General features: G+C 58.6%; 12 protein-coding genes across 12 annotated transcripts; 1 reads left to right on the top strand and 11 right to left on the bottom strand.

Annotated features, from left to right (window-relative positions):
* Positions 1 to 146: 146 nt before the first annotated feature.
* On the top strand, positions 147 to 1,436 carry SPRG_01191 (TKL protein kinase). Its single transcript, XM_012339383.1, has one exon. The coding sequence runs from the start codon at positions 271 to 273 to the stop codon at positions 1,393 to 1,395; it is 1,125 nt and encodes a 374-aa protein (XP_012194773.1). The 5' UTR covers positions 147 to 270; the 3' UTR covers positions 1,396 to 1,436.
* Positions 1,437 to 1,537: 101 nt separating this feature from the next.
* On the bottom strand, positions 1,538 to 2,368 carry SPRG_01192 (hypothetical protein). Its single transcript, XM_012339384.1, has one exon. It carries the CDS (start codon positions 2,351 to 2,353, stop codon positions 1,571 to 1,573), a length of 783 nt encoding a protein of 260 aa, XP_012194774.1. The 5' UTR covers positions 2,354 to 2,368; the 3' UTR covers positions 1,538 to 1,570.
* Positions 2,369 to 2,427: 59 nt separating this feature from the next.
* Positions 2,428 to 2,736, bottom strand: SPRG_01193 (hypothetical protein; the record flags this gene model as incomplete). Its single annotated transcript, XM_012339385.1, has 1 exon — positions 2,428 to 2,736. One exon carries the CDS (start codon positions 2,734 to 2,736, stop codon positions 2,428 to 2,430), a length of 309 nt encoding a protein of 102 aa, XP_012194775.1.
* A 246-nt stretch (positions 2,737 to 2,982) lies between these two features.
* SPRG_01194 (hypothetical protein) lies at positions 2,983 to 4,275 on the bottom strand (the record flags this gene model as incomplete). Its single annotated transcript, XM_012339386.1, has 1 exon — positions 2,983 to 4,275. A coding segment is annotated over one exon (1,241 nt), but the record flags the coding sequence as incomplete, so codon positions are not given.
* A 656-nt stretch (positions 4,276 to 4,931) lies between these two features.
* Positions 4,932 to 6,332, bottom strand: SPRG_01195 (hypothetical protein). The gene has a single exon (XM_012339387.1). The coding sequence runs from the start codon at positions 6,157 to 6,159 to the stop codon at positions 5,029 to 5,031; it is 1,131 nt and encodes a 376-aa protein (XP_012194777.1). The 5' UTR covers positions 6,160 to 6,332; the 3' UTR covers positions 4,932 to 5,028.
* A 1,621-nt stretch (positions 6,333 to 7,953) lies between these two features.
* On the bottom strand, positions 7,954 to 8,910 carry SPRG_01196 (hypothetical protein; the record flags this gene model as incomplete). Its single annotated transcript, XM_012339388.1, has 1 exon — positions 7,954 to 8,910. One exon carries the CDS (start codon positions 8,908 to 8,910, stop codon positions 7,954 to 7,956), a length of 957 nt encoding a protein of 318 aa, XP_012194778.1.
* Positions 8,911 to 9,439: 529 nt separating this feature from the next.
* SPRG_01197 (hypothetical protein) lies at positions 9,440 to 10,645 on the bottom strand (the record flags this gene model as incomplete). The annotated part of the gene is made up of 1 exon (XM_012339389.1): positions 9,440 to 10,645. One exon carries the CDS (start codon positions 10,643 to 10,645, stop codon positions 9,443 to 9,445), a length of 1,203 nt encoding a protein of 400 aa, XP_012194779.1. The 3' UTR covers positions 9,440 to 9,442.
* A 335-nt stretch (positions 10,646 to 10,980) lies between these two features.
* Positions 10,981 to 12,134, bottom strand: SPRG_01198 (hypothetical protein; the record flags this gene model as incomplete). Its single annotated transcript, XM_012339390.1, has 3 exons — positions 10,981 to 11,389; positions 11,440 to 11,790; positions 11,835 to 12,134. 3 exons carry the CDS (start codon positions 12,132 to 12,134, stop codon positions 11,003 to 11,005), a joined length of 1,038 nt encoding a protein of 345 aa, XP_012194780.1. The 3' UTR covers positions 10,981 to 11,002.
* A 237-nt stretch (positions 12,135 to 12,371) lies between these two features.
* Positions 12,372 to 13,827, bottom strand: SPRG_01199 (hypothetical protein). Its single transcript, XM_012339391.1, has one exon. It carries the CDS (start codon positions 13,800 to 13,802, stop codon positions 12,600 to 12,602), a length of 1,203 nt encoding a protein of 400 aa, XP_012194781.1. The 5' UTR covers positions 13,803 to 13,827; the 3' UTR covers positions 12,372 to 12,599.
* Positions 13,828 to 14,114: 287 nt separating this feature from the next.
* SPRG_01200 (hypothetical protein) lies at positions 14,115 to 15,334 on the bottom strand (the record flags this gene model as incomplete). Its single annotated transcript, XM_012339392.1, has 2 exons — positions 14,115 to 14,127; positions 14,181 to 15,334. The coding sequence occupies 2 exons, from the start codon at positions 15,332 to 15,334 to the stop codon at positions 14,115 to 14,117; spliced, it is 1,167 nt and encodes a 388-aa protein (XP_012194782.1).
* Positions 15,335 to 15,934: 600 nt separating this feature from the next.
* Positions 15,935 to 17,177, bottom strand: SPRG_01201 (hypothetical protein). Its single transcript, XM_012339393.1, has one exon. The coding sequence runs from the start codon at positions 17,145 to 17,147 to the stop codon at positions 15,978 to 15,980; it is 1,170 nt and encodes a 389-aa protein (XP_012194783.1). The 5' UTR covers positions 17,148 to 17,177; the 3' UTR covers positions 15,935 to 15,977.
* A 644-nt stretch (positions 17,178 to 17,821) lies between these two features.
* On the bottom strand, positions 17,822 to 19,087 carry SPRG_01202 (hypothetical protein). Its single transcript, XM_012339394.1, has one exon. The coding sequence runs from the start codon at positions 19,055 to 19,057 to the stop codon at positions 17,870 to 17,872; it is 1,188 nt and encodes a 395-aa protein (XP_012194784.1). The 5' UTR covers positions 19,058 to 19,087; the 3' UTR covers positions 17,822 to 17,869.
* Between the last annotated feature and the right edge of the window lie 244 nt (positions 19,088 to 19,331).

The following is a 19,331-nucleotide window of genomic DNA, read 5'->3' on the forward strand; positions in this document are numbered from 1 at the left end:
GCGATGGCCAGCGCTGGGAGCCGAGAGCATCGTGCCTCCAGGGCAATCGTACAGCGCTCGCCGAATCTACGAGGTGAGAGGTATCCAACGCAGCCAAATTTGTGCACGATAGCATCGTCCTGCGCGGCGAGGGCCTTCGGGCGTGTCCCACGCCTGTCACCCCGCCTGTGCTGGAACGCCAGTGTGCAATCTCTCAGTTTCGTTTCCTGGTCACCACGGACGATCAAGCGCCAACGCGGAGCTTGATACCCACTCTCGACATCCTCCATCATGGGAACCTGCTCGTCGACACAGACGCCAGCGTACGTCGAGACGCCCGACCCGGCGGCAACGCGCTCGCAGCGCAGCATGGCCGAGTTCATCCAGTCCGAGAACAACCCCAACCGGTCGCGGGCGCCGACGTCGCTGACCAAGACGTCGTTCACCAACTCACTCGTGCACTCGGGCTCGATCCGATTTGATGACGTGCACCGCGACGACTACAAGGAGATGCTGGCCATGTACTCTCAGTTCTGGGTCGTGCCCGAGGACGTTGAGCGGACGCGCGCGATCCCAAGCAACTACATGAAGACCGAGATGGGCCACTGCGATGCGACTGCCGTCTTTCTCAAGTCGCTTGACCTGAAGCGGTCGCCCGCCGAGATCGAGAAGAGCCGGAAGGCGCTGCTGAGCGAGATCCGCTCCATGGCGCGCATCGACCATCCGCACATTGTGTCGTTCATTGGCTTCAACATTACGCCCGAGTTTGGTCTCTCGTGCATCTTTGAGTTCATGGAAGGCCGCACGCTGCGCCACCTCCTCGACAACCTCAAGCAGTTTGCGCGCCTCACATGGGCCAACGAGAAGATCAACATTGCGTGCGACATTGCCTCCGCGATGGCCTACATGCACGGGCTCAAGCCGCAGCTCCTGCACCGCAACATGAAAGCCTCCAAGGTCCTATTGACCAACCGGAAGCAAGCCAAGCTCAGCGGCTTTGGCAGCTCGCGCGACCGAACGTTCGACTGCGACATGACCACGGGCGTCACGGGCGTCACCGACATTCAGTGGAGCGCGCCGGAGCTCTTCATCGACGGCGAAGACTACGATGAGAAGGTCGACGTCTACTCGTTTGGCGTGCTCCTCACCGAATTGGACACGGGCGCAATGCCGTACGCGGTCGAAGCGGCGGGCATGACGCTCCCGGACCTCACCGTGAAGCTCGTGACGGGCGAATTGCGACCGAGCGTGTCGGCGACATGCCCTGAGGTCGTTGCCAAGATCATCAAGCAGTGCCTCCAGCACGACAAGGCCCTTCGGCCGACAAGCGACCGCGTGCTCGAGATGCTGCAGCACGCGCGCGTCGAGCTCAAGGCCGAGCGGGACGCAAGGCTCGGGCTCGACACTCTTCCGTAGTCGTTCAAAACTCAATATAAAGTTAACTCGTGTTGTCGTCGGTCTTGTTGCTTTCAAGCACATAAAGGCGATCCTACGGTACCTGAACCACTCGCACCCAGACTGCCGGCTGGTGTCAAAGAGGGTTCGGGCTGTTCAAGGGCGTGCAGACGCAAGAAGAACTGAGAGGAGTTGTTCACCGTTGCGGTGGTCGAGTCGCGCCAAAGTGGTCAAGGTACTGGTGCACGGCGTGGCGCACCTTTTGCGAATGCTCCTCGAGCCGGTCGGCCCAGTGCGAGCTCATGGGTGTCGACGCCGTCCATGCCGACGGCCGCAGCTTCTGAAAGTACTTGACGGTCGTTCCACCGCTCGGGTTGGCCTCCATGAACGTCCACGATACCTCGTTGGCGTGTGGCAACGACGCGTCGTAAGGTGACAATTCGTCGTCTTCGATGCTGCGGCAGACGATGATGCACTGGGTGCGGCCATCCACCTCACTCACGTACTGCTTGCAGAGCACGCGCCGCTGGAACTGTCCAAGCGGATGTTCGAGCCAGCCAGAGACATATGTGGTGTCGGCGTCAATGTCTTCGAGGTGCTTGCAGTAGCGCGGGAGGTTCTGGATCGTGACTGTGCCCCGGAGCACGTTCCACGTCCCCTCCAGCAGCGCGTGCAGTGACAGCGGCGTGTGGCGGTGTAAAATCGTGTGGAACTCGAGACTGTTGTTGTGCGTATACTGGGACACGTGCTTCTGAACTTCGTCGACGACGTCGATGAGCCCGGCTTCGACAAACGCGCTTTCGATCCGCGCGCGCTCGCGGTCCAGCATCGCGTGCATCCCACGCACGCGGAGCGTCGGGTCGGCCACGAGCACCAGCTGCTCCCATTTCTTCTCGGCGGGCCCGCGGACGTATGTCATGGCCTTGGACTGCTGCCACGTCTTGTCCAAGAGCGACGCGAACGTCTGCACCGTGACCATGTGCGCCTGGACGCGCTCCTTGAGCTGCTTGTTCTCGACCGTCGCCTCGTGCCGCAGACGCGCCTCGTTTGTCGCTAGCGCCTGCCACTTGGTGGCGGCTGCAGAATGTCGCGCAGCGCCTTGGTCTGCTGCAATAGATGCAGCTTCTCTTCGAGCTCTTTCGCCGCGCGCTTGAGCTCGGCCTGTTCCTCGCGCTTCTTTTGCCGGTGGCGCCGAAGCGCTTCGCTTTGCTTGGCCTTGGCGGTCGGTGGCGGCTCGTCGTCTGTGGTCGTTGCGAGGGCCGAGAGGAGGTCCGCCTCCTCTGGCGACCACTGCAGCGAGTAGTCCAAGCTTGAGAGGTCGAGCATATCAAGCACGTAGGCTTCACCCGCGTTGGCGTCCATGCTTCCGACGTGCGCAAATGAGTTGTCACGCTGCCTGTCTTGCCGTGTTGAGTAACCAATGAGCGTTGCGTCGTACCGCCTTTTTGGCCAATGACATGCACGCTCCTCCGCGCCAAAATTTACCGAGTCTACATCGAGCTGGCACGGTGGCACCAAGGGTCCATGCCCTTGGTTTGCAGCCCCACCTCGAGTCCCCGCACGCGCTTGGCTTTGATAGCTCTCTTCGGACGTCCACGACACAATACAGTTCGAACACATAGATCATATTGCAAGACACGGCGACGAAGGGACTTGTTTTCTACAGCTGGTGGTACTCGTCGCGGGCGGTCCCGGCGGCAAAGTCGTCAATGTACTTGTGCACCGAGTGGCTGATCATGGCCGAGTGCTGGTCAAAGGTCTCGGCCCACTGCGGGTTCATGGGCGTCGACGCCGTCCACTTGCTAGGTCGAAACTTTTGGAAGAACTTGACGTTCGTGCCGCCGTCCGGGTTGGCCTCCAGTACGTTCCACGACACCTCGTTCGCGTGCGGCAGCGACGGGTCGTAGGGCGTGAGCTCGTCAAAGTCGATGCTGCGGCACACGATGACGACGCGCGACTCGTCACGGAACTGCTTCATGAGCGTCCGCCGCTGAAAGTGCCCGAGCGGGTGCACGAACCACCCGTCAACGTAGATCGTTGCCGCATCAATGTCGACGAGGCCGTTGCAGTACCGGTTGAAGCCCTGGATCGACGCGGTGCCCCGGAGTACGTTCCAGGAGCCATCGAGCACAGTCTGCAGCGGCAGCGGCGTGTAGCGACAAACGATCGTGTGGAACTCGAGGCTGTTGGCGTGCGTGTACCGAGACACGTGCTTCTGGACGCCAAAGGGCGCGTCGATGAGCCCGGCCTCGACGTACGCGCTGTCCATGCGACCAAACTCGCGCTCGAGGATGAGGTTGATGGCCGTTGCACGGAGGCTCGGGTCGGCGACGAGCACGAGTTGCTTCCACTTGTCGTTGGCGTTCTCGACAAGCGCCTTGACCTTGGATTGGTGCCACGTCTTCTCGAGGAGGTTGGCGAAGGCCTGCGCTGTGGCCATGTGGTCTTGCACGAGCTCTTTGAGCTGCTTGTTTTCGAGCTTGGCCTGCTGCTCGAGCTTGGCTTCGTTCGTGGCCAGCGCCTGCCACTTGCTCGGCGGCTGTAGAATGTCCTGGACCGCCCGCGACTGCTGCAATTCGCGCAGCTTTGTCTCGAGCTCGAACGCGGCGCGCTTGAGCTCGTTGTGCTCTTCGCGCTTCTTCTTGCGGTGGCGCTTCATGGCCAGCGCCTGCCGCTTCTCCGACGGCTGGGACGCCGAGCTGGCGACCGAGCCCGCGACCGACTCGGTTACCGAGCCGTTGATCGAGCTCGTGTCTTCGTCGGGCGAGACTTCGTGCGCGAGCGAGTCGAGCATGTCTATCTCTTCCGAAGACCAATGCAGCGAGTACTCGAAGGACGACGGGTCCAGCATTCCGAGCACGAACGCTTCGCCCGACGCCGTCGTCTTGTCTTCCGCCATTATGGCCACTATGAAGCCAATCGTAGCGTTACGACCGCACTTTATTGGATTTCAGCCACTCACATCGCTTGCTTCGCGACTCTTTTGTCCAATCACAGCCATGGATCGGGACACGAACATGGCGAGTCTTTGTCAGCGGTAGAGCAGAGCAGACGAACCATCGTGCTGCCCAGAGCCAGACCCGCTACCGTGCTCTTGCGTGCCGTTAGCACGGCCCGCATAAAGATACAGATTCATCGGGACGACAACAAGAACTGCGTCGATCCTGCTCAGCCCGATCGATGCTGGGATCTTGGTATCCTCAACGCATCTCTAAACGAGAGCTATTCCTCTAGTACATCGGAAGCCCATCAATGTATAAAGTCTGACGCTCCTTGCTCAGCGTTGCCATGACCAGATCGACCTTGAGATACCCAGCAGTCATTTTGACAGCCTCCTCGAATGCATCAGCAAGCCGCGTCATGGCGGGACCCACAACGCCCACGTCCGGACGCTACGCCCCAGCAATCCAACCATCAACTGCGCACGCTGGAGCCCGACGGACCAAGCCAAGTCACCTCCATTTGAACGAGGTACTTTGAAGGTCGACGCCGTGCCGACTCTAGCTGTCGTCTACTAAATGCGCGTTCCTGTACACGTTGAAAGTTGACAAAATGATGTAGAAATCGAAAATATTGATATTGATGATATTGTTTGACTAAGAAATAGACACCTCACGGGTGCCTTGGTGACAAGACGTACACATCGATGCCCTCTTAGGCGGTGGAGGACGCAACTTGGTCAATGTATCGCCGGGCCGCGTGCCGCATGTTCTTCGAGTGCTCGTCGACTTGGCTGAGCCAGTGCGAGCTCACGGGCGTCGACGCCGACCACGTCGACGGGCGAAATTTCTGAAAGTACTTGACGTCCGTGCCGCCAGTCTTGTTGGCCTCGAGCGTGAGCCACGCGACCTCGACCGCATACGGCGTTGACGGGTTGTACGGGAGCAACTCGTCTTCGTGGATGCTGCGGCAGACCACGACGCAGCGCTCGTGACGTGGCACGCCCTCGTAGCCATAGACCTTGCAGAGAATGCGTCGCTGAAACTCGCCGAGTGGGTGGTCAAACGTGCCAATGACATAGGTCGTGTCACCGTCGATGGTCACAAGCTCCTTGCAGCGCCGGTTCAATTGCGCGATCGGCGCGCTCCCTAAGAGCACGTCGAGCGAGGCGCGCAGGACGCCTTGCAGCGGCTGGTCGACGTGTCGGCAGCCAATCGAGTGAAATTCCATCGCATCGTGGTGCCCGTATTTCGCTATGTGTTTATGGATCTCGCCCGTGGCATCGACGAGGTCGGCTTCCACAAAGGCGCTGAAGAGCTTCGCGTGCTCGCGGTCGAGCATGTGATGGATCGCCGCGAACCGGAGGCACGGCTCCTGCACGAGGATGAGCTGCTTCCACTTCTCGGCGGGGTTGCGCAGGTCGTTCAGGGCGCCGGTGGGCTCCCGCGTCTTCTCGAGAAGGTTGGCGAGCGCCTGCGCCGTGACCATGTGTGCTTGCACGAGTTCCTTGAGCTGCTTGTTCTCGCTCTTGGCCGCGCCTTCGCGCCGGGCTTCGTCCGACGCAAGATGCTTCCACTTTGTAAGAGGCTGGAGCTGGCTGACCTTGGCTTGTTGCAGCTGAAGTAGCTTGGCCTCAAGCTCGACGGCCGCGCGCTTGAGCTCCTCGCGTTCCTCGCGCTTCTTGAGTCGATGGCGCTGCAGGATCGTCTTGCGGTCGTCGTGTGGCTTGGGGCTATCGGCGCAGAGCAAATCGAGCATCTCGCTCTCCTCCGCCGACCACTGCATCGAGTAGTCGCAGGCCGCGAGGTCGAGCATGTTGACCACCTCGGTGGCGCATCGGTCCATCGTTTCGAAATGAACAATGGGCAGCCAATGGCATCACGCACGCACGATCGGCCACGTCCTTTTTATCCAATCATATGGTGTCGACCAGCTGGTGCCCAAACTTCGGCCCAACGCACACGTTTCCAGCGACTCGTTCGCGATGAAACTGCACAAGAAAGTGCTTGGTCACGCGCTTGACCTGCTGCGGCATGTACACAGCAGTGATTGTGACTTCAATTCTGGCGACGAGCCCGCAGATTACACATCTCGGGCCCGTGAGCAATCATCCGAGGTCGCAACCGTTGCGAATTCCGAGGTGCCCGGGGTGTCCCAAGCGATGACCAACAACCAAGACGCGCTCAATCGGTCTGAATGAGTGCCAGTAAATGCGACTATTTTACAGTGTGCGTATTGATCTCCTACGAATTCATGAAGAAGAAGACACCCATTTGCGTGGGATTTCTCTAGCACCTTCGAATCGATCGCGACTGTTCTGAAAGTTTAGTGACGGCATTTGGGGTTGAAAACGAGCTTTGAAAGGACCTCTCTCTGTCCGCGAGACCGACGAGTCTCGTGGGTACACAGCATTTCACGCCAGTTTGTCGCCACCGAACCAGTCGTTTGGTTTTGCAAAATCAAAAGATGAAAACCGAGTTTCTCAAATGCCACAAACGCCTGCAAGTACGTACATTGATTAAGTGCGTTATCACGCAGGCTCGCATTCCCATAAGCGCCTTTGAGCATCGCAACTTCGGTCGTCAGTCGAAACTTGGCGACAACGCGGCGACGAAGTACTCGTCCTTGCCAGCTCGATTTTAGTCCGGTTATCGACTGGTTCCTGCTAAAGTCGATGCACACGGGAGCTTTTGGGTTTTGTGAGCTCTCATTGCAAGTGGCGTGGGTGAAATGGAGGTCTACATGCTTTATGGGCAAAGTCGAACCAAGATGCATGCATATCCAGATCAACACTCTAGGTGAACCATTGTCAAGAAACATACACTCTGAGCTTGGACGTGGGCTCACATCTTCCACACAACACGAACCGGTCGTTCGAACGAATATTTATTGCATGCAAGTGGTTGTCAATCAAATTAGAGGTGTCAACGGTAGTGCCCAACGGTAGTTTGCAGCTGAGATACTGGCAACGAGGCGGGATCAACAGAGATCCTGCGCGCTGATTGCGGCGTCGATAACGCTCTTCATGTTTGCGGCACATTGCGACGCGTCGAGCTGGATGAACCACGAGGCGTATTTGCTAGCGCACGACCTCTTGATATCAATCTTGATGCAATTGTCGACGGTTCGGCGGCAGTATATATACTCGCGTTTGCTGCACACGCTGAAATACGTTCCGTTGACCTAGCCAAGGATATGAGCTGGTGTTCATATAAAGTTGTGCGTACGTAGAAGCATGGGACGACGGTACCGACGCGCAATGGAGAAAAAATGCACTCTAGTTGACTAGGCAGCGACGTTGGAAGCTCGACGCGAGCAATGGACGCCAGCGGAATCGGCCCCGGGTGCACGAAGACAGCCGCGAGCGTCTGCGTCAGCGTCAGCTCGAGACACAGGTCCGTCTCAGTAACGTGAAGGAGCATGGGAAAGCGGAAATGACCGATTTGGGATAGGCAGAAAGATCGCACCGCACGCATTCCTTCGAGTAATTCGGGTTTGGGAATCTCTGTCACACGATCACTGCCTTGGCCGATGCCGGCATCCACAATCCAACACACCCGCGTCCCTTTAATACCCAAAACTAAATGTGAATACAGGGAATTTGTTCAAGCAAGTATCAAGTTGTGCTCACAATGCCACTTATGAGACGATACTTGCTGTAGGGGGCGGCTCGAGCTGGCGCATGTAGCCATGGACCGCGTCTTGGTAGGCCTGAGTGCGCTTCGCGAGCGCTGCGACCCATTCGCCGACAACATTACCGCAGAGCGGTCGCTGCTTCTGGAAAAACTTGACATTTGTACCGCCCGTTCCATTCATTTCAAAGAGCAGCCAGGATTCCTCCGTTAGGATCGGGCTCGACGGGTCAAAGGGCTTCGCATCGTCTGCCTCGACGCTCTGACATACAATCACGCGCGTCGTCGGCGACGGCGCATAGCGCTTGCAAAGTACGCGGCGCTGGAAATGGCCGACGCCGGGCAAGTCCATCCAGCCTGTGAGGTAGGTCACGCAGTTGTCCACTTCGTCGACGCTGCGGCAGAGGTGATCGAGGCTGTCGAGCACGAGGGCTCCTTTGTGCAGTCGCCAGGCCCCTTCGATCGCGGTGGCGAGGTCGTGGCGCGTATCGTGGAACACGATCGTGTGAAACTCGACATCGCCCGTCGCCGTGCGCTGGGTTGTGTGGCGATGCGCTGTCTCGGTCGCGTCAATCAAGCGGGCTTCCACGAAGGCGCCCGAGAGTTTTTGGAAGGTCGCGTCGAGTATCGCGTGCATGGCGGGGACCCGGCGGTCGAACTCTAACGTGAGGCGGCGGGGCGACGCAAATGCCGTGCGGAGAATTGGCTGCTCAAAGATGCTTGACAAGGACTTCGAGAGTTCCAAGTGCTGCTGCACGAGGTTCCTCAACCGGTCGTTCTCTGCGTGGGCCTCGCGGCAACGCAGCTTCTCCGAGAGCATGAGATGGTACCACGGCCCTGGTGGGCTCAAGAGATGCTGGAGGCTTCGGCGCTCGTCTAGCGCGCGCAGTTGAAGCTGCAGCGCCTGCGTCTGCGCTCGGAGGTCTTGGAGCTGCATCTTGCGCTTCACCCGGTGCTTCCGCATCGTGAGGCGTCGCCGGGTCGTGCGATCGGCCTCGTTATCCGAGCTCGGTGTGGTAGCAGCGCTACGGTGCTTAGAAGCAGGTCGTCGTCCACGAAACTCGGGTCCATGGCGCTGGCGACGGTCGACTTTATGATGATGTGACGAAAATGATTCATCCAGCTTGCAACATGATGGAGAGCGCATTGTGATTGGCTCGTTCTAGGACAACCCACCAATGAGCATGCATTACCAAGGCATTTAGCCCAATCACACGTCGTTTCGAGTATCTACGTCGTACGGTCATCCGTTTATGCTACGGTGGTCGATGCCACTGGCCCAGAGCGTTCATTTCAACCGAGGAGGTCCAATAGGTGAGAAGTAGGATAACGTGGACGACGCTGCAGCACTGTCGCGACTTTAGCTTCGCCTTTGCGACCAAATTCATAGAAACTGATTGGACTTATTCTCTTATTTCTAGAACGCTATGATCTGATAGTTTCTACTCTGTCAGTCCAAACAAGAAGAACGACGCACAACAAACTCATAAATTGGGTTACAATTCAAACGTTAACGGAGCCGGGTCGTGGAGATTTTCGCCGTGTCGAAAGATGTACCGCCGGACCGCGTCGCGCATCGCTTGGGCGCCGTCTTCGAACGTCCTGACCCAGTGCGCGCTCAGCGGCATCGCTTCTGTCCACGCCGAGGGCCGAAATTTCTCAAAGAACTTCATGTGCACGCTGCCGTCGACCATGGGCTCGATCGCGAGCCACGACACCTCCTTCGAGTACGGCGGCTCGGCCCTGTACGGCGCGAGCTCGTCGTCGTCGATGCTCCGGCACACCATGTAGCACATTGTACCGCCTGCGCCGGGCGCGAAGAAGCGCTTGACGACCACGCAGCGCTGAAAGTTGCCGAGCGGGTGGTCAAGCCGCCCGCGAACGTACATGGTATTGGCGTCCACGGTTGTGACCTCGTCGCTGTACCGGTTCAAGCATGGGACCGTATTGACTGTGCCGAGGATCACGCTCCAGATGCTGTCGAGGACGGACGCGAATGGCAGGTTCGCACGGCTGTAGACGATGGTGTGGAATTCGAGGCTGCCCGCGTGCGAGTACTTGGAAATGTGGCGCTGGATCTCGCTGCCCGAGGCGACGTCGATGAGACCGGCTTCAACAAATGCGCTCTCGAGGAGGCTGAACTCGCGATCGACTATTGCGTGTATACCACGCACGCGCAGCGCCGGGTCTGCCACAAGGACGAGCTGCTTCCACTTGTCCTCGGCCGAGTGCAAAAACGAAATGTTCTGCGCTTGCTGCCGCGTCTTCTCGAGTACGTTGGATAGAATCTGTGCCGTGATCATGTGGTCCTGGACAAGCTCTCTGAGCTGGAGGTTCTCGGCCTGCGCCGTCTGCTCGAGTCGGCGCTCCTTGACCGCCAGAGACTGCCACTTGGTCGGCGGGTGCAACGCGTCCTTCACCGACTTGGCGTGTTGCAACCGCAAGAGGCGCTCCTCAAGCTCCTTGGCTGCACGCCGAAGCTCGTCGACCTCTTGGCGCCTCTTGGTGCGGTACCGCTTGAGCGTCAAGTAGTTCTTGCTGTGCTGGCGCGGCGGCGCGGGCTCCTCGGGCGACGGGGGCGATGGCTTGCTCGAGAGAAGGGCTTCGTAGACCTCGGCCTCTTCAGTCGACCATTGCAGCGAGTAGTCGAACGTCGAGAGGTCGAGGAGGTCCGCGACGAACTCTTCGCTCGGGTTCATGCTGCCGCTGCCTGTTTTATCCCGGCAGTACCCAACGGACCAATGGCATGCCAGCTGTCTTTCCATAGCCAATGGCATCGACGCATCCCTAGCTTTTCAACCAATCATGTGCGTCAATAGTGTTTTCTTGAACTCGGCTTGCAGGCAACCAAAGACAGAGCCAGCGACCAAGGCAGCGTATCAGCCCCATCTAGTATACTAGTACTAGTATGTGTAAAGACAGCACAACGACCCTAGGCATGACAACGATGTATCGCACGGATGTGGGTTCTGTACTACGATCAACCGCAGCGGAGAGGACGAGATTCGACTACGGGATACTAGTACAATATTGTACTAGTATTACAAAGTGAGATATCACGTGTTGGTCGTCCCACACGGCAGGGTCTCAATGTAGTCGTGGATCGCTTGGTGCAAGTCCAACGACCCTTTCTCAAGGGCATCGGGCCACTCCGCTGATGCTGACATGTCGGCGGTCCAGTGCGACGGCCGAAACTTTTGGAAGATCTTGACGTCCGTGCCACCGTCCATCCTTGCGTCGAGCTGCACCCAAATGACCTCGATCGCATACGGTAGCGCCGGGTCGTACGGCGCGACTTCGTCAAGATCGATGCTGCGCACGATCAAGGTGCTGCGCTTCTCGCCGGGAAATCGCTTGCAGAGCGCGCGCCGCTGGAACCGTCCGAGCGGATGGTTGAGCCACCCAGACACGTACGACGTGTCGGTATCGATGTGCGTGATCGACTGCGTTTGATGCGGAAGCGAAGGCAAAACATGGACGCGCCCAGCGTCACGTCCCAGGACCGCTCAAGGGCGACAGAGACGGGCAGCCCGAGGTGCCGGTGCACGACGACGTGGAACTCGAGGCCGCCCGAGACGCTCAGCTTGGAAATGTGCTTTTGAAACTCGTCCTTCGCATCCGTGAGCCCCGCCTCGATGAAGACGCTCGCAAGCTTGCCATACTCCCGGTCCAAGATCGCGTCAATACCTACGCGCCGCAGGTTTGGGTCGGCCACGAGCACGAGCTGCTGCCAGCGCATTTCTGGCGCCGGGTTGAGCGTCAACGCAAGCTCGTGCGTCTTGTCAAGCATACTGCCAAGCGTTTGCACCGTCACCAAGTGCGCTTGGACGAGTTCCTTGAGCTGCTTGTTTCAATATGCGCGGCGGCCGTGTCCATCTTGAGCTGCACCGCGATCTTCTGCCACCGGCTCGGGGGACTGAGGACGTCTCGGAGCTGCTTGGCTTCGGTCAGCTGCTTCAAGCGCACCTCAAGTTCCTGCGCCGCACGCTTGAGCTCGAGGAGCTCGGTGCGCTTCTTCTTCCGGTATCGCTTGAGGACGATGCTGTGGCTGCTGGGCTTGGGCGCGGCAGCGTCATCGCTCAAGTTGTCGTGGAGGAGTCCATCCAGGATGGCGCTTTCTTCGGCAGACCACTCGACTGAGAACTGATAGCAGCCAACGTCGAGCAGGTCCATGCCAATCTCGTCCATCGTGATGATTCTATTGGTGTCGTTGAAAATGACAAATGCAATCTGCGCTGGGCCAAATGCTCCGTGTTTTGATTCGGCAAATCCTGAGATCCCGCTGTCGCTAGCCAATCAGGGACTCCGGTGGATTACAGAGCGCCACGGACCACGTCATCATGTGCATGGGATTCCACGCATGATCTCAACACGACTTGATGCGATTAGACTACACTCGGTCTCTTGCACTCGACATTATATGCACGGACCGACTCGTGTTGACCAAGCCACTTGCGAAAGGATCGTATACCACTTTGTCGATACATTTACCTCTCGGTGGTGTTGTTAAACGGACTCGATTTGGACGTTTACCGCCAGTATGATAGTGGCTCGTGGCGCTTGCGGCCTGCGTCGCGGTGTCCGTCATCGGTACGGTAAAAATGCCGGTCTTTTTAGTCAGTCCGACTGAAGCTGCAGGAAGGGTCGTTCGTGCTACGTCTCGATCGCATCGCCAGTGTCTTGTTGCTCGTGGGCTTGCGCCTTGCCGTACTCGTCAATGTACTGGTTCACGGCGCGGCGCATCACGTGCGACGCCTGCTCCAGTGTCTTCTCCCAGTGCGCTGTCAGCGTTGTCGTCCACTGCGACGGTCGAAACTTTTGAAAATACTTGAAGTCGGCGCCGTCGGCGTTGGCTTCGAGGAGGTGCCACGATACTTCGTTCGAGTATGGCGTCGACGGATCGTACGGCGACTGCTCGTCGTCGTCAATGCTTCGACACACGATGATGCACTTGGCCGCTGTCGTCACGTCCTGCGTGTCGTAGTAGCGCTTGCAGAGGACGCGTCGCTGGAATTTTCCCAGCGGGTGGTCAAACCACCCTGTGACGTACGACGTGTCGGCGTCAATGTCGATGAGCTCTTTGCAGGACCGGTTCATGTTGGGGATGCCGCCAGCCGTGCCGCGGATGACGTTCCACGTGCCCTCGACGACGCAGCGCAGCTGGAGGCGCGTCCGCCGATGCACGATCGTATGAAACTCGTGGGCGTTGTGGTGGTGGAACTTGGCAATGTGCTTTTGGAATTCGTCGTCGACGTCGATGAGGCCGGCCTCAATGTAGGCCGAGTGGAAGCGACCGTGCTCTCGGTCGAGGATCTGGTGCATCGCGAGCGTCCGTAGCAGCGGGTCGGCCGCGAGAATGAGCTGCTTCCATTTGTCTTCGGGGGCGTCGAGAAACGCGATGGACTGTGTCTGGTCGTACGTCTTCTCGAGCACGTTGGCAAAGATCTGCGCTGTCATCATGTGGTTCTGGACGAGCTCGCGCAGCTGCTGGTTCTCGGTCCGCGCCGCCTTTTCCATTTGGCGCTCGCTCACGGCGAGCTGCTGCCACTTGCTTGGCGGCCGCAGGAGGTCCTTCTTGGCCTTGGCATCCTGCAGCTGCCGCAGCCTGGCCTCGAGCTCGGTCGCCGCCTGCCGCAGCTGCTGCATCTCGTTGCGCTTCCGCTTGCGGTACTCCTGCAGCGCGAGGTTGTGCTTGAGGCGCGCGGGGTGGGTCGGCGTCGCCGCTTCCGGGGACGAGTTGCTGCGCGGTGGCAGGAGCGTGCTGAGGATCTCGCTCTCATCGCGCGACCACTGCACCGAGTAGTCGAAGCTCGACGGGTCGAGCGTCCCGGCAACGAACGCTTCGTTCGGGTTCATGCTGCCTTTTTCCTGCTTGTCGCCAATGTTCCACACCGAGCCGACGTAGAGACGAGCCAATCACAAGCACTGGTCGTCCTACGCAGCCAATCACACGCGACAAACGCCATGATTTTAGCCAATGGTGGCCATGGCAGCGCCCACGCAAACGACCAACTAATTCGGCGGTGGCATGAAGAGAGGGGTGCCACGTCAAGATCGTGCAATGGCGATGCGCTCCGAGTCCACTTGTGAAGTGGATAAAGGCAAGTAGACAAGCTCCCATACAATTACGTGCTATTTAGTGTGGACCGGTCACTACGAACTATTAACCTACCCCATGAACCTACCCTAGCGTTCGTATCTAACGGTACATGACCTTCGGCCTCGAGCCGATACCCGTCAATGTACTGGTTCACGGCGCGGCGCATCACGTGCGACGCCTGCTCCAGTGTCTTCTCCCAGTGCGCTGTCAGCGTTGTCGTCCACTGCGACGGTCGAAACTTTTGAAAATACTTGAAGTCGGCGCCGTCGGCGTTGGCTTCGAGGAGGTGCCACGATACTTCGTTCGAGTATGGCGTCGACGGATCGTACGGCGACTGCTCGTCGTCGTCAATGCTTCGACACACGATGATGCACTTGGCCGCTGTCGTCACGTCCTGCGTGTCGTAGTAGCGCTTGCAGAGGACGCGTCGCTGGAATTTTCCCAGCGGGTGGTCAAACCACCCCGTGACGTACGACGTGTCAGCGTCAATGTCGATGAGCTCTTTGCAGGACCGGTTCATGTTGGGGATGCCGCCAGCCGTGCCGCGGATGACGTTCCACGTGCCCTCGACGACGCAGCGCAGCTGGAGGCGCGTCCGCCGGTGCACGATCGTATGGAACTCGTGGGCGTTGTGGTGGTGGAACTTGGCAATGTGCTTTTGGAATTCGTCGTCGACGTCGATGAGTTGCGCTTGGATGAACGCATCATGGCACCGGAGATGCTCGCGGTCGAGGATCTGGTGCATCGCGCGGTGCCGCAGCGCCGGATCGAGGACGAGAATGAGCTGCTTCCACTTCTCGTCGGGCGTCTCGAGAAACGCGATGGACTGCGTCTGCTCCCACGTCTTTTCGAGCATGTGCGCAAACACTTGGGCGGTGATCATGTGCTCCTTCACAAGCTTGCGCAGATTCTCGTTCTCGGCCCACGCCTGCTTCTCGCGCTGCCGCTCGTTCACCACGAGTTGCTGCCACTTGGTCGGCGGCTGGAGCGAGTCGGACGCGGCTTTGGCCATCTGCAGCTGCAAGAGGCGTAGCTCGAGATCACTGGCGGCTTCCTTCAGCTGCTGCATCTCGTCGCGCTTCTTCTTGCGGTACCGCTTGAGCGCGAGGTTGTGCTTCACCTTGGACGGCGGCAAGGTCGCGAGGTCGTCGGCAGACTGCGGTGGCGACTCGTCAATGGGGTGCAGTAGCGTCGCGAGGATCTCGGTTTCCTGTGATGACCACTGTACTGAGTAGTCGAAGCTCGAGAGGTCGAGAAAGTCCACGAGGTAGGCCTCGCTCTGGTCCATGCTGGGCAACCAAATCCAAAATGCCAACATAGCCGCAATGGACCCTGCGACATGAAATCATCTTAACCAATGAGAGGAGTGTATCAAGGTCAGATGGTCGAAGCGTGGTCTGCAGCACCGAGCGGCGATCGGCCTCCGCGGCGTAGGCTGATGACGATAGGCTTACCGTCCTTGCCAACACGTTAGAGCGAAGCCCTCTCTGCGACGCTTCAGCTTCGTACGTGAGTTGGTTGAAGCGACACGGCAATTGTGTGACACCGAGTCCGAGCGATCTTTTCCGAGCGCCAAGCCACCCCACCATCTTTTATGCAATTTACCCAACGTCCTTCAACGGTGCGCAGTACTACTCGGCAAACTCAGCGCCTGGTAGCTAGAGTTGCGGCCGTCTTGTTGTAGTAGTGGCTTCGCAATAGTTGTTGCGCCAGAAAAAGAGAGAGAGCAATCACCGGCGAAGCCTGTGCGGTATCAAAGGGTCGGCAACGCAATGGCCACATCTGCTCGATTGCGACACGCTCTTACCTGTACCACGTACGTGGAAGGGCAAATACACGTCCACAGGCGTTCATAGTCGACAAATTGGTAGCCCAAGATCATATCGGATAGGCCAATAACAATTAATACAAGGTCGAATTACATTTAGTCACTACACGGCGGCTTGAAGCTGGGCGCGGCCATACTGGTCGATAAAATCGTGGATCGCATTGCCAATCATCTTGGAGTGCTTGGAGAGAGTGTCAACCCAGTAGTCGCTCGGGGGGCCCTCGACCTTCCACGTCGACGGCCGGATGCGCTGAAAGTACTTGACGCGCGTGCCGCCGCACGGCTCTGCCTCGAGCACGAGCCACGAGACTTCATTTGTCGCTTCGCTCGCGGCGTCGTACGGATACAGCTCGTCCTGCTCGAGGCTCCGGCAGACCATGACGCAGCGCGTTGCGTCTGCACCGCTGTTGTTGTAGTAGCGCTTGCAGAGCACGCGCCGCTGGTACTTGCCCATCGGGTGGTTGCGCCAGCCCGTGACGTACGACGTGTTGGCGTCGACGTCTTCGAGGCGCTTCGCCTCTTGGTCGAGGTGCTTGACCGAGACTGCGCCGCGCATGACCTGCCACGAGGCCTCGGCGACCGACGTAAGTGTGATGGGCGCGACACGGCACACGGTCGTGTGCAGCTCAAAGACGCCGAGATGGAACTTGCTCGAGTGGCGCTGGATCTCGGTCGTCGCGTCAATGAGACCTGCTTCGATGAACGCGCTGTCGACAAGGTCGAACTGCCGATCGCAAATGTTGTGGATCGCGGCCTTTCGCGTCGCAGCATCCGCCACGAGTACGAGCTGCTTCCACTTGTCGGTGAGCGAGCGCGCCATGACCGTCGGCTGCTCGGGCTTCTTCTCGATGAGGTTCGTAAACGTCTGCGCGATCTCCATGTGCTCTTTGATCATCTCTTTGAGATGCTTGTTCTCGAGCCGTGCTTTTTGCTCGAGGCGAATCTCTTCTGCCGCCAGCTTGTGCCACTTGCTCGGCGGGTTGAGGATGTCTTGGAGCGCCTTGGACTGCTGCAGTCGCTGCAACGTCGCCTCGAGCTCGACGGCCGCACGCCTGAGCTCTTCGTGCTCGGCCTGGCGCTTCTTGCGGTGGCGCTGCAGGGCGAGATTCTGCTTCTTGCGCGAGTCGGACGACGGCGACGACGCAGTCGAGGTTGGCTGACCACCAGGAAAGAGGTTGTTGAGCATGGACTGCTCCTCGTGGCTCCACTCGACCGTGAAGTCGGCGCTCGTGACGTCGAAGACGCTCGAGATGAAGGCTTCGCTCGGATTCATCGCGTTAGCAGTTCTAAGCGACGCCCGATGAGGTCACGACTATCACGGCCGAGTATATTTTCGTAAACCCGCCACGTTGATCCTCTAAATAGTGTTATCGGGTTTGGATTGGCCGCTGTTTCGATCAAGCTTGTCTCGGATTGGTGCGTTCGACATGCCGCGCGCGGATTGGTGAATGGATACATTAAATAGTGTAGCATGGTGCGACAAGGTTGGACCACCAATGAGTTTGCCGCAGAATTCGCACAAACATGCACCTCGGACTGGCCAACGTCGTTGATGTGTCACGGAACATCCTGGAACATACTGAATGTGGCAATTCCGTGTACTACCTGAGCGAATTCGACGCCATCCTGCGACACCCGCCGGTTCCTTCCGATGCTCCAAGAACCTCAACCCACTGCATCGCGCTTCCCAGAGGAAGTCGCATCAGTATCCTGCTCAACGTGAAGAGTGTCAGGTCAGCCACGTTACTATGTAGCGCGAGTCGTTGCAGTTCAGAAGAGCAAGCAGACAATTGGCCCGCGAAGCCTCAACTTGTCACCTGCTGCGCGCAGTTACGATGAGAAATCGGACGGCACCCTTTTCTCAACGACCGCAAACGATCATTCTCATGGCGCGCTTTCACAACGCTGCTTGTCGAGTCTCCTTGCTTGCGTCAACACAGTCGATATTGTCCATGGCGGTGTAATATTGATACTTGTACAATAAGAATATCGTCATTAGTGCGAGTCGATGTATTTGCGGATCGCGATGCCGACGTCGTCGGTCTCTTGCGTGAAGCGCTCTAGCCAGCTCTTGGTCAAGACGATTCCTGCGTTGCGCGCCTGGTTGGCTTTGTGAAAGTACTTGATCACAGTGCTTTTCGGAGTCTCCTCGTCCGGCTCGATCGTGAGCCACGACACTTCGTCCAAAATATTGTTCAGGTCCGTCGCCTGCACGGCGTCGTCGTGGAGGATGCTGCGGCATACGACGACGTACTTGGCTCCTTGCTCGTAGCGCTTGCAGAGAAGCCGGCGGTCAAACCGGCCCTCGGCGTGGTCGCGCGAGCCCATGATGTAGCTCACGCTCGGATCCACGGCTGTGTGGCTGTTGTAGAGCTGCTTTAAAAGCGGGTCTTTCGACATGGCGGCGCCCGTGAGGCACTGCCACACCGACTCGGTCACGGACGCGACGGTTTGCGTGAACCGGCCGGTTAGGATCGTTTGCACCTGCACCGCGTGGTTGACGTGCTTGTACTCGTGCTTGTGGAGCTCGGGCACGGGCGACTCGAGTAAGCCGGCCTGCAAGAAGGCGCTCTGGAGCTGCTCCAGCTCGCGGTCGCAAATGTGGTGGTACGCTGCCTTGCGCAGCTCCGGGTCCGCGACGAGGCGCAGGTACTGCCATTGGTCCTTCGGCTGCGCCGAGATGGTGGCGTTCGAGACCGCTGGCACGGCCTGCACCGCGCGCACTAGTGTGTCGGTAAACTGCATCTGCTGCTCGACGGCGTCGCGCAGCGCCTTGTTCTCGAGCATGGCCTTGGCCCGGCGCTTGCGCTCGTTCGACGCGTGCTGGCGCCACTTGGAGCCTGGGTGCAGCATCGACTGCAGCGTGTGCTTGTGCTTCATGTCGGCGAGCTGCGCTTCGAGCTCCACGACGCTCTTTTGGAGGCCAATGAACTCGGCCTGGCGCTTCTTGCGGTGGCGCTCCACGTACAGTAGCTGCTTGCTCGATGTGACGCGGCGCGGCTTGGTGGGCGCGGGCTTCTTGGGCGCAATCGGCTCGGACTTTGTCGCTGGCGACGCTGGCGAACTCAGCAAGTCGAGCATCTCCATCTCGACCGGTGTGAAGAAGTCGACGTGCAAGCCTTCCATGCCGACGACGAGGGGTACCTCCTCGACGACCGAGGTTGCTGTTGTCGCTGCCTTCATAGTGTAGTAGTCGTATATTGCAGAATGAAGATCGGCAATCCATGTACAATGGCATGTATACCGTGTCGGCGCTTCGTGTCGACATGATTGCACCCCGATCACGTCCAGGGCCGAGTTCATAAACACTTGGCAATATTGGTGCCTTTGGCGCGCCTACGCTAAAGGCAATATGTGCGACATACGGCGTGTTTTTATACCTACATGCGAGCATATATTGCTTGACTTGGGATTTGTAGTTGCAAGTGCAGCGCGCCTAACCCATTATTGCCACTGG

Source organism: Saprolegnia parasitica, assembly GCF_000151545.1.
Source record: "Saprolegnia parasitica CBS 223.65 unplaced genomic scaffold supercont2.2, whole genome shotgun sequence".
Taxonomy (NCBI): domain Eukaryota; phylum Oomycota; class Saprolegniomycetes; order Saprolegniales; family Saprolegniaceae; genus Saprolegnia; species Saprolegnia parasitica.